This window comes from Pan paniscus, chromosome 9, assembly GCF_029289425.2.
Source record: "Pan paniscus chromosome 9, NHGRI_mPanPan1-v2.0_pri, whole genome shotgun sequence".
Taxonomy (NCBI): domain Eukaryota; kingdom Metazoa; phylum Chordata; class Mammalia; order Primates; family Hominidae; genus Pan; species Pan paniscus.
This window is the reverse complement of record NC_073258.2, coordinates 117516534-117528483: the sequence shown is the minus strand read 5'-3', so window position 1 is coordinate 117528483 and position 11950 is coordinate 117516534. Positions and strand designations below refer to the sequence as shown.

The 11950-nt window shown below is 54.8% G+C and overlaps 1 protein-coding gene across 1 annotated transcript; it reads left to right on the top strand.

Annotated features, from left to right (window-relative positions):
- Positions 1–967: 967 nt before the first annotated feature.
- APOA4 (apolipoprotein A4) lies at positions 968–3572 on the top strand. The gene is made up of 3 exons (XM_003820086.6): positions 968–1129; positions 1487–1613; positions 2391–3572. Exons 1-3 carry the CDS (start codon positions 1081–1083, stop codon positions 3403–3405), a joined length of 1191 nt encoding a protein of 396 aa, XP_003820134.4. The 5' UTR covers positions 968–1080; the 3' UTR covers positions 3406–3572.
- The last annotated feature ends 8378 nt before the right edge of the window (positions 3573–11950 follow it).

The following is an 11950-nucleotide window of genomic DNA, read 5'->3' as shown; positions in this document are numbered from 1 at the left end:
TTTGGTGATTATCTCCTAAACAATACAGTATAACAACCATTCACACAGCATTTCCGTCGTATTAGGTATTATAAGTAATCTAGAGATTTAAAGTATGTGGGAGGCTGTGCTTAGGTTATACGCAAATACTATGCCATTTTATATCAAGGACTTGAACATCCATGGATTTTGGTATCTGCAGAGGGTCCTGGAATCAATTTCCCATGGACACTGAGAGATGACCGTACTACCCACTTCGCAAGCAATGTCTTCTTTAATGTACTGAACCATCCCATTGTTCAGAGGAGAAACTGAAGCTCAGGGCTTTGAATAACTAGACCAAGGAGGCACAGCATGGGAGTGGGACATGAAGCACTCTACAATTAACCCTTTCAGGACAAGGCCCTGTCTCCCACACCCATCTGCCCAAAGGCTCTCCAGGGCCCCCTCCTCTTGGGTGTACCTTGACAAGAGACCTAGATTTTAGCTCACTATGCTGTCTGCAGTCCTGGATGGTCCCACTCCAGTGTCTGGTGCTCTGAGATGGAGTCAGCGTTAGTGGCGGATGTGGAGACTGGGGGGACCTGTCTTCACTGGGGTAGACAGAGGAAATGTGGACTTTGCCCCCCATGAGCCCGGCACAAACCCAGAGCAGCCAGCAGGGCCTCGAGGCATCAGTCCCGGGCTCATGGGCTCCCTGAGGTGTTTCTCCTACTGTTTTCCGTTCCCCTCCTCCCTTCCATGCTGAGGTTGGTGGGGTGGGGGTGGGGGTGCCCACGCACGGAACAGCCACCACTTCTAACTATCGCCTAAGCCCTGGTCTGCTGTCAGCTTCCACGTAGTCTCAGGGTCACAAAAGTCCAAGAGGCCTCTTGGGAATGTGTCACCTTCCAGCGTGGAGTCACACTGAGGAAGGAGGCGGGGAGGGCAGCCGGGGGGTGGTGATAGGGAGAGAGTTTAAATGTCTGGCTGGCTCTGAGCTTCAGTCAGTTCCCACAGCAGCGCAGGTGAGCTCTCCTGAGGACCTCTCTGTCAGCTCCCCTGATTGTAGGGAGGATCCAGTGTAGCAAGAAACTCCTCCAGCCCAGCAAGCAGCTCAGGATGTTCCTGAAGGCCGTGGTCCTGACCCTGGCCCTGGTGGCTGTCACCGGTGAGTAGAAGCTGTCTTTGGATGGCACTCCTGGGCTGCTGCTCTGAGTAGTGCAGGATGGAGGCTGGGCCAAAGCAAAAGGACACTTCTGAGTGCCCATCAGCCCCCAGCTGGACATGAGGTCTGCCTGGCTGCCAAGTGGCTCACAGGAGAGCTGGCCCAGTCCCAGTGGTGGGCCCATTGGCATTGGTGCCATACCAGTTTCATATATCCCTGTGGCTTCCAAAAAGCTAAGCTCAGACAGGGAAAATGGCAGGTTGAGGCACCCCCACCATCATCCAGTCTGCAGCTCAGAGCTGGAGCAGAGGGGCCACAAAGGAGACGGGGCCTCATGAATTGCTCCCTGTTACCACCCAGGAGCCAGGGCTGAGGTCAGTGCTGACCAGGTGGCCACGGTGATGTGGGACTACTTCAGCCAGCTGAGCAACAATGCCAAGGAGGCCGTGGAACATCTCCAGAAATCTGAACTCACCCAGCAACTCAAGTAAGAGGGACTACAGTGTGCGGTGGTGACGGGGAATTCTTAAAGGCCATGCAATGCATTGGCAAGGGTTGAGCTTAGAGACAGGAGCCCTGAGCTTAGGATACCCACTGCCCTGCCACTAACTGGCCGGGCCTCTGAACCTAGGATCCACATATGTAAACCGGAAGTTTGGACCGAATAATCCCTGCCATGTCCTTTTGCTTTGACATTCTAGAGTTTGAAAAATGGCCACATCCTATCATTCAGGCTCATGGAAGAGAGGGAGGGAGGAAAATGTCACGTGAGCTGATTTCTAATACGTTTCAGAAAGACAGGCCCCAGTGGAATCAAGGGGAGGGAGGTGGGAATATTTGGGAGGCCCCTGGGCACAGGCAAGGAAAGCAGCACCTTGTGCCACTGGAAGACCCCAGCAGAGGTCAAGAAGACAACATTGTGTTACACAACGTGATCCTATGGCCCAGAACACTCCCGCTGGGAAGGACCTCAAAGTCCCACCCTCTGCAGACAAGGAGGGGAAAGCAAACTGCTGGAGGTGATATGGTGGGTAGATTCTGAGACAAACTCTGTGGGAGATCCCGAGATAGAAATTCAGCATCATAACTTAGTCTGTGACACCCATCCTCTCCAATCTGAACCACCATAGGGAGGGTGAACTCGGTACCCCTGAGCACTCACCTGTCCTAGCAAGTGTGCATAAGGCGAGTGGTATACAAGCAGACAAAGTCTTGCCATGTAAATGCCAAGTGTAACGTGGCCTCCTTGTGCCCTTCCCCACAGTGCCCTCTTCCAGGACAAACTTGGAGAAGTGAACACTTACGCAGGTGACCTGCAGAAGAAGCTGGTGCCCTTTGCCACCGAGCTGCATGAACGCCTGGCCAAGGACTCGGAGAAACTGAAGGAGGAGATTCGGAAGGAGCTGGAGGAGCTGAGGGCCCGGCTGCTGCCCCATGCCAATGAGGTGAGCCAGAAGATCGGGGACAACGTGCGAGAGCTTCAGCAGCGCCTGGAGCCCTACGCGGACCAGCTGCGCACCCAGGTCAACACGCAGGCCGAGCAGCTGCGGCGCCAGCTGACCCCCTACGCAGAGCGCATGGAGAGAGTGCTGCGGGAGAACGCCCACAGCCTGCAGGCCTCGCTGAGGCCCCACGCCGACGAGCTCAAGGCCAAGATCGACCAGAACGTGGAGGAGCTCAAGGGACGCCTTACGCCCTACGCCGACGAATTCAAAGTCAAGATTGACCAGACCGTGGAGGAGCTGCGCCGCAGCCTGGCTCCCTATGCTCAGGACACGCAGGAGAAGCTCAACCACCAGCTTGAGGGCCTGGCCTTCCAGATGAAGAAGAACGCCGAGGAGCTCAAGGCCAGGATCTCGGCCAGTGCCGAGGAGCTGCGGCAGAGGCTGGCGCCCTTGGCCGAGGACGTGCGTGGCAACCTGAGGGGCAACACCGAGGGGCTGCAGAAGTCACTGGCAGAGCTGGGTGGGCACCTGGACCAGCAGGTGGAGGAGTTCCGACGCCGGGTGGAGCCCTACGGGGAAAACTTCAACAAAGCCCTGGTGCAGCAGATGGAACAGCTCAGGCAGAAGCTGGGCCCCCATGCGGGGGACGTGGAAGGCCACTTGAGCTTCCTGGAGAAGGACCTGAGGGACAAGGTCAACTCCTTCTTCAGCACCTTCAAGGAGAAAGAGAGCCAGGACAAGACCCTCTCCCTCCCCGAGCTGGAGCAACAGCAGGAACAGCAGCAGGAGCAGCAGCAGGAGCAGGTGCAGATGCTGGCCCCTTTGGAGAGCTGAGCTGCCCCTGGTGCACTGGCCCCACCCTCGTGGACACCTGCCCTGCCCTGCCACCTGTCTGTCTGTCTGTCCCAAAGAAGTTCTGGTATGAACTTGAGGACACATGTCCAGTGGGAGGTGAGACCACCTCTCAATATTCAATAAAGCTGCTGAGAATCTAGCCTCAACTGGTTGCCGGATGAATCCTCCTTGCAGCTGGGGAGGTGGGGAGGTAACCATGACTGGGCAGAGCTTAGCAGCGGCCTGGCAGGAGACACCCAGGATTGGGGAGATGAGACTGCAGGAGAGGTAAGGGCCCGGTGGACTGGAGGCGAGTACATGGGGAGTCCTCTAAGGGGAGGCAGAAAAAGATGTCACACATTATCCCAAGACAAAATATGCAACCTACTTATATTCATTTAGCCAACAAATATGCATTGAATGCCGCCGATGCGCCAGTCATTATTCTAGGCACCGGACAACCAGCAAACAGCTTTTGTGCAGCCGTGTGCCCGACTCTGCCTCACACTGAGGGGGACACCTGGAGGTGAGCAGAACAGGGTCCCTGGCCCTGGGGGGCTCACAGTACACTGGGGGGGGGGGATGATTCCTCCTTGCATGAGATCTTAGTGCCTTTAACTTATTCATGTAGTGTCATTTAACCCACCCCACCCCAGTTCCATTATGAAAGCGATTCATGCTTATTTCAGAACTTTCTTGACTGCTAAACCTGTGGTCTCCATCCAGAATTGGGGATTGAGACTTGGGGACCGAGACGAGTCTGGGGAGGAGGGGCAGAGCAGGTGCTGGAGCCTGCAGGGCCCTGGTCTGCTGTGTCCAGGGGCCTCCTGCCAGGTGGCCTGCCAGTTTGGGGCTGAGTTTGCAGCTACTGGGGTTAGGGGCAGAGAGTCAGGAGGCCTGAGCAGTCTCATCAGCACAGCCAGCTGTGGGCAGCTGCAGCCTTGGAGTGGTCTCTCACCCCACCCTTAGAGACTCGAAAACCTCACAAGGAAAGAGCCAGTTCAAGCGTTTGTCTCAAACGACTCCACAGCCTAACTGTTACCTGTGGACCCCAGCCCTGCGAGTCTAGCCACCTCCCTTTCCTCTCCACAGGGGGATGCAGGCCCTTCAGGGCTTTCCTGGAAGAGGCCTGGAACATGCTAAGGAGGAGGGGGAAGTCCCCTTGGAGGGTGTCCTGGGGCCTCCTCCTTCCCTCTCAAGGTGCCCTCAGGGTAGTGGCCCCCAGCATGGTCTGGCCCAGGCCTATACCCCTCTGGCCCCTGGTGCTGGCCTGGTGGGAGGGATGTATGCTTGGGAATCAGACAAGCCTAGGTTTGAATCCTGGCTTTTTGACCGACTACTGGGTGATGTGGGGCAAATAATTGAGCTTGTTTTGGGAGACATGGGTAATGACAATCCTCTGCTTAGAGAGGAGTTGTGCTGAAGGTTTGATGGAGCAACGGAGTCAAGCACTTAACATCAGGCACAGAATAACCGTGCAATAGCTGGTGCTGCAGTAAATGCAACTTCCTCATCCCGCTCACCTCCAGGCCACACTCTATTAATGAGACCGCCACAGCTGGCCAAGGGTAGACCCCCAGGTCTCCCCTGCCCCAGCTGCTCTCGCTCCTGCATACCAGGCCAGTAAGGCTGCTGCGGCCACTTTGATACCTACCCCCACTAGAAGCACAGGAACCTATGGGGAAACACCTTGACAAACCCACCAGGCACCTGGAGGTTTACTGGATGGCTTTAGGAAAGGGCCAATGAGGCCAAACAGAGCAACGAGGCACCAAAAGGAAGTGAGATGCAGGGTGGGCCGGGTTCCAAGAGGGTCTGGAAGCGTCTGAGATGCTCTCAGACCTCACCTGAGGGCTGCTTGGTTTAGCGCTGACTCCAGAACCCCTGGGGGCCTCAGTGTCTCCCAGAACTTGGTTCTTAATATGAACCCTGGGCCGGGTGCGGTGGTTCATGCCTGTAATCCCAGCACTTTGGGAGGCTGAGGCAGGCGGATCATGAGGTGAAGAGATCAAGACCTTCCTGGCCAATATGGTGAAACTCCGTCTCTACTAAAAATACAAAAAATTAGCCGGGCGTGGTGGCGGGCTCCTGTAATCCCAGCTACTTGGGAGGCTGAGGCAGGAGAATCGCTTGAACCCAGGAGGCGGAGGTTGCAGTGAGCCAAGATCACGCCATTGCACCACTCCAGCCTGGGCAAAAAGAGTGAAACTCTGTCTCAAAAAAAATATATATATATATATTCATAAATATATATTCCTATATATATTCCTATATATATTCCTATATATATTCCTATATATTCATATATATTCCTATATATTCATATATATATTCATATATATTCCTATATATTCCTATATATTCATATATATATTCATATATAATTCATATATATTCCTATATATATTCATATATAATTCATATATATTCATATATAATCATATATATTCATATATAATCATATATATTCATATATACTCATATAGATATTCATATATATCCATATATTCATATATATTCATATATTCATATAGATATTCATATATAGATATTCATATAGATATATTCATATCTATATGAATATATATATGAATATATATATGTATGAATCCTGGATTAGACCCGTGCACCTCTCCCACCACCCTTACAGCCATCCTGCAGGTCTCTGAGGGTCCTGCCACAGTCCTTGTCCTCCTGGATGAGGAATGCCTTCTTTTTCTTGTACCAAGATGTCTCATCAGTCCCCTGGGTCTGGCAGATGTCTCTTGGTAGTAACTTTGCTTTTGGCTGCTGCAGTGAACTGAATGTTTGTGTCCCCCTAAATTCCTGTGTTGCAATTCTAATCTGTAAGGTGATGGCATTAGGAGAGAAGGCATTTGGGAGGTGGGAGGTGATCAGGTCATGAAGGGGGAGCCCTCAGGAATGAGATTAGTGTCCTTATAAAAGAGGCCCCACAGAAATCCCTTGCCCCTTCCACATGCGAGGACACAGAGAGAAGGTGCCATTTATGAACCAGGAAGTGGGCCCTCACCAGACACAGGATATGCTGGTGCCTTGCTCTTAGACTTCCCAGCCTCCAGGACTATGAGGAATAAATGTCTGTTGTTTGTAATCCACCCAGTTTTTGGTGTCTCGTTATAGTAGCCCAAAAGATCTAAGACACTTTCCCAGCCTCTGAAGCTCTCCTGTTTTGTTTCGAAAGTGTCTCGCTGATGAGTTTTGGTGGGAGTCAGAGGCTGCCTCCATTACAGACACTAACAACTCCAGTCGCCTGCCTTCTAGCCTCCCTTACCTCCAGCATGGGACATGGGACCTATGCTCAGCAAATCAGATGTAATTGCCCCAGACTGGTGTAAAGAAACAGAGACAGTGGAGAATCTTTTCTGGGGTGGGCAGGAACAGTGCGGCAGCAACAGGCAGCTTGCGGCCAGGCTAGAGCCTCAGGCCAGGGACAAGGCGTGGCAGTGGCTGGTGGGCAAACTGGGCTGTCCCCATCCTGGCTCAGTGGTGACAGCACAGCCGTCCCCATCACTCTAGTTCTGTGGCATGAGCATGGCCATGTTTCTGCCTCGGCTCCCCTTATTCTTGTTTATTTTCCAAACCAAGTACTCCAGCTTTCCTAGACATTTCCTCGAAATTCCTGGAAATATGTCAGTAAGTTCATCTTCTGATTACGTCTTCCAGAGTAGGTTTCTGTGGCTAGCAATTAAAAACCTTGATTGAGGCCAGGCGTGATGGATCACGCCTGTAATCCCAGCACTTTGGGAGACTGAGGTGGGTGAATCACCTGAGATAGGGAGTTCGAGACCAGCCTGGCCAACATGGTGAAACCCCCGTCTCTACTAAAAATACAAAAATTAACTAGGTGTGGTGGCACACGCCTGTAATCCCAGCTACTCAGGAGGCTGAGGCAGGAAAATTGCTTGAACCCAGGAGGTGGAGGTTGCAGTGAGCTGAGATCACGCCATTGCACTCCAGCCTGGGTGAAAGAGCAAGACTCTGTCTCAAAAACAAACAAACAAACACACACATCACTTTGATTGACACACCCCTTCCCTCTTAGGGATGTTTCTCTTGCTTTGGGCCTTGGAAGACACACCCTCATCTCTGGCCTGTTCCAGTTGGTCAATTGGTTTGTCTGAGGTACACTTATTAGTCCTCATTAGGGTTGGTCCCATCTTCCAAGGAAAGCAGCCTTCCTCCTGTTCTGAGCTAGCATGTGGACTTAGTCCCCTGTGGCCAGTCAGTCCTCTGCTCCTCTCCAGCGGTTGAGCTGATTGGGGACCTGGGCAACAGCCTCTACCTGCCCTTCTCAGAGATTCTCTAACAGCTGGTCTCAGATCTCTCATGAGGTCCTGAGTTCAAGCAAAACACTCTGGTTTGGTTTGGGGAATCTGTTTATTTATGGGAAGATGTCCAAGATATTTTATGAAAAAAAAAAAAAGCAAGGTTTCAACTATTATGTACTTTACAACCCGGTCAAGGAACACACGTGCATATTTGTATGTGAACGTGTAAGGAAGTGAAAATCCTGTTAGCTTAACAGTTAGACCTAGAATATCTCTGAAAGAGAAAATGTCATTGACAGTGCATGCTAGCTGTTGACGAGGACACCCAGAGGAACTGGCTGGAAAGAGACCACAAGACAGAGAGATGGAGTCAATTGTTCCGTGCATTCCCTGCACTGGCATTTGAGGTGGTAATGAAGAGTAGGAAAGGAGGGGAGGTCACAGAAGGGAAAACAGGGAATACATGAGGAGGTGAAAGCCCCCTACAAATGATGGCCAATAAGAAATGCCCAGTGGCAACGGTTGTAGAGCTTTTCAATGCAAGGATGGCAATTCATTGCTGACTACAATGCTGGTAGTGTGAGGTGCTTTTAAAAACCACCTTATATTACCATATTGACTCATGTAATTCTCATGATCAACCATCACATCAAAGACACAATAGATGAGGAAGAGGCACTTCAGAATGGTGAGGTACATTACCTAGCAAGCGGTGGAATGGGATTTTTTTTTTTTTTTTTTTTACCAGCGCTTTGGGAGGCTGAGGCGGGCGGATCACTTGAGGTCAGGAGTTCAAGACCAGCCTGGCCAACATGGAGAACCCCCCTCCTCTATTAAAAATACAAAAATTGGCTGGGCTTTGTGGTGCGTGCTTGCAATCTCAGCTACTAGGGAGGCTGAGGCAGGAGAATCGCCTGAACTCGGGAGATGGAGATTTCAGTGAGCCGAGATCATGCCACTGCCAGCCTGGGTGACAGAGTGAGACTCTGTCTCCAAAAAAAAAAAAGAAGAGAAAGAAAAAAATATGCCATTTTAGGCCAGGTGTGGTGGCTCACACCTGTAATCCCAGCACTTTGGGAGGCTGAGACAGGTGGATTGCTTGAGCCTAGGAGTTCGAGACCAGCCTGGCAACATGGCGAAACCTTGTCTCTACAAAAAATACAAAAATTAGCTAAGTGTGGTGGTGCACACCTGTGGTCCAAGCTACTCGAGAGACTGAGGTGGGAGGATTGCTTGAGCCCAGGAGGTTGAGGCTGGGGTGAGTTGAGATCATGCCACTGCACTCCAGCCTGGGCAACAGAGGAAGACCCTGTCTCAAAAAAAAAAAAAAAAAAAAAAAAAAAAAGACGAAGAAAAGAAAAAAACGCCACCATTTTAGTATTACTTTTATAACATAAAATTTACCATTTAAACTATTTATAGGTGTTCAAGTCAGTGGCATTAATTACATTTACAATGTTGTGCAACCACCGCCACCACTATTTCTGAAAATCTTTTCATCACCCCAAACAGAAAACTCTATCCATTAAGCAATTGTGAAAACTGCCACTATGAATGTGGGTGTACACATATCTTTCCAGTCCTTGCTCTCAATTCTTCTGAGCAAATATCCAGAAATGGAATTGCTGGGTCACATGGTAATTCTTTTTTTTTTTTTTTTCTTTTTTTCTTTTTTATTGATCATTCTTGGGTGTTTCTCGCAGAGGGGGATTTGGCAGGGTCACAGGACAATAGTGGAGGGAAGGTCAGCAGATAAACAAGTGAACAAAGGTCTCTGGTTTTCCTAGGCAGAGGACCCTGCGGCCTTCCGCAGTGTTTGTGTCCCTGGGTACTTGAGATTAAGGAGTGGTGATGACTCTTAACGAACATGCTGCCTTCAAGCATCTGTTTAACAAAGCACATCTTGCACCGCCCTTAATCCATTCAACCCTGAGTGGATACAGCACATGTTTCAGAGAGCACAGGGTTGGGGGTAAGGTCACAGATCAACAGGATCCCAAGGCAGAAGAATTTTTCTTAGTACAGAACAAAATGAAAAGTCTCCCATGTCTACCTCTTTCTACACAGACACAGCAACCATCCGATTTCTCAATCTTTTCCCCACCTTTCCCCCCTTTCTATTCCACAAAACCGCCATTGTCTTCATGGCCTGTTCTCAATGAGCTGTTGAGTACACCTCCCAGATGGGGTGGTGGCCGGGCAGAGGAGCTCCTCACTTCCCAGTAGGGGCGGCCGGGCAGAAGCGCCCCTCACCTCCCGGACGGGGCGGCTGGCCGGGCGGGGGGCTGACCCCCCACCTCCCTCCCGGACAGGGCGGCTGGCCGGGCAGAGGGGCTCCTCACTTCCCAGTAGGGGCGGCCGGGCAGAGGCGCCCCTCACTTCCCCGACGGGGCGGCTGGCCCGGCGGGGGGCTGACTCCCCCACCTCCCTCCTGGAGGGGGCGGCTGGCCGGGCAGAGGGGCTCCTCACTTCCCGGTAGGGGCGGCCGGGCAGAGGCGCCCCTCACCTCCCGGACAGGGCGGCTGGCCGGGCGGAGGGCTGATCCCCACACCTCCCTCCCGGACGGGGCGGCTGGCCGGGCGGGGGGCTGACCCCCCCACCTCCCTCCCGGACGGGGCGGCTGGCTGGGCAGAGGCGCCCCTCACCTCCCGGATGGGGCGGCTGGCCAGGTGGGGGGCTAACCCCCCCACCTCCCTCCCGGATGGGGCGGCTGGCCGGGCCGGGGGCTGACCCCCCCACCTCCCTCCCAGACAGAGCGGCTGGCCGGGCCGGGGGCTGACCCCCCCACCTCCCTCCCAGACAGAGCGGCTGGCCGGGCAGAGGGGCTCCCCACCTCCCAGTAGGGGCGGCCGGGCAGAGGCGCCCCCCCCACCTCCTGGACAGGGCGGCTGGCCGGGCAGGGGGCTGATCCCCCCACCTCCCTCCCGGACGGGGCGGCTGGCCAGGCGGGGGGCTGATCCCCCCACCTCCCTCCCGGACGGGGCGGCTGGCCGGGCGGGGGGCTGACCCCCCCACCTCCCTCCCAGATGGGGCGGCTGGCCGGGAGGGGGGCTGACCCCCCCACCTCCCTCCCGGATGGGGCGGCTGGCCGGGCAGAGGGGCTCCTCACTTCCCAGTAGGGGCGGCCGGGCAGAGGCACCCCTCGCCTCCCGGACGGGGCGGCTGGCCAGGCGGGGGGCTGACCCCCCCACCTCCCTCCCGGACGAGGCGGCTGGCCGGGCAGAGGGGCTCCTCACTTCCCGGTAGGGGCGGCCGGGCAGAGGTGCCCCTCACCTCCCGGACGGGGCGGCTGGCCGGGCGGGGGGCCGACCCCCCCCGCCTCCCTCCCAGACGAGGAGGGAGGACGCTCCCCACTTCTCAGATGGGGTGGCTGCCGGGCGGAGGGGCCCCCCACCTCTCAGACGGGGCGGCTGCCAGGCAGAGGGCCTCCTCACCCCTCAGACAGGGCGGCCGGGCAGAGACACTCCTCACATCCCGGACGGGGCGGCAGGGCAGAGGTGCTCCCCACATCTCAGACGATGGGCGGCCGGGCAGAGACGCTCCTCACTTCCCAGATGTGATGGCGGCCGGGAAGAGGCGCTCCTCACTTCCTAGATGGGATGGCGGCCGGGCAGAGACGCTCCTCACTTTCCAGACTGGGCAGCCAGGCAGAGGGGCTCCTCACATCCCAGACGATGGGCAGTCAGGCAGAGACGCTCCTCACTTCCCAGACGGGGTGGCTGCCAGGCAGAGGCTGCAATCTCGGCACTTAGGGAGGCCAAGGCAGGCGGCTGGGAGGTGGTTGTAGCGAGCCGAGATCACGCCACTGCACTCCAGCCTGGGCGCCATTGAGCACTGAGTTAACGAGACTCCGTCTGCAATCCCGGCACCTCGGGAGGCCGAGGCTGGCGGATCACTCGCGGTCAGGAGCTGGAGACCAGCCCAGCCGACACATCGAAACCCCGTCTCCACCAAAAAAACACGAAAACCAGTCAGGCGTGGCGGCGCACGCCTGCAATCGCAGGCACTCGGCAGGCTGAGGCAGGAGAATCGGGCAGGGAGGTTGCAGTGAGCTGAGATGGCAGCAGTACCGTCCAGCTTCGGCTCGGCATCAGAGGGAGACCGTGGAAAGAGGGGAGAGGGGAGAGGGGAGAGGGGGGAGGGGGGAGGGGAGAGGGGGGAGGGGGGAGGGGAGAGGGGAGAGGGGAGAGGGGAGAGGGGAGAGGGGAGAGGGGAGAGGGAGCTCTATCTACCACACAGTCCTTCTCTGAATCGGT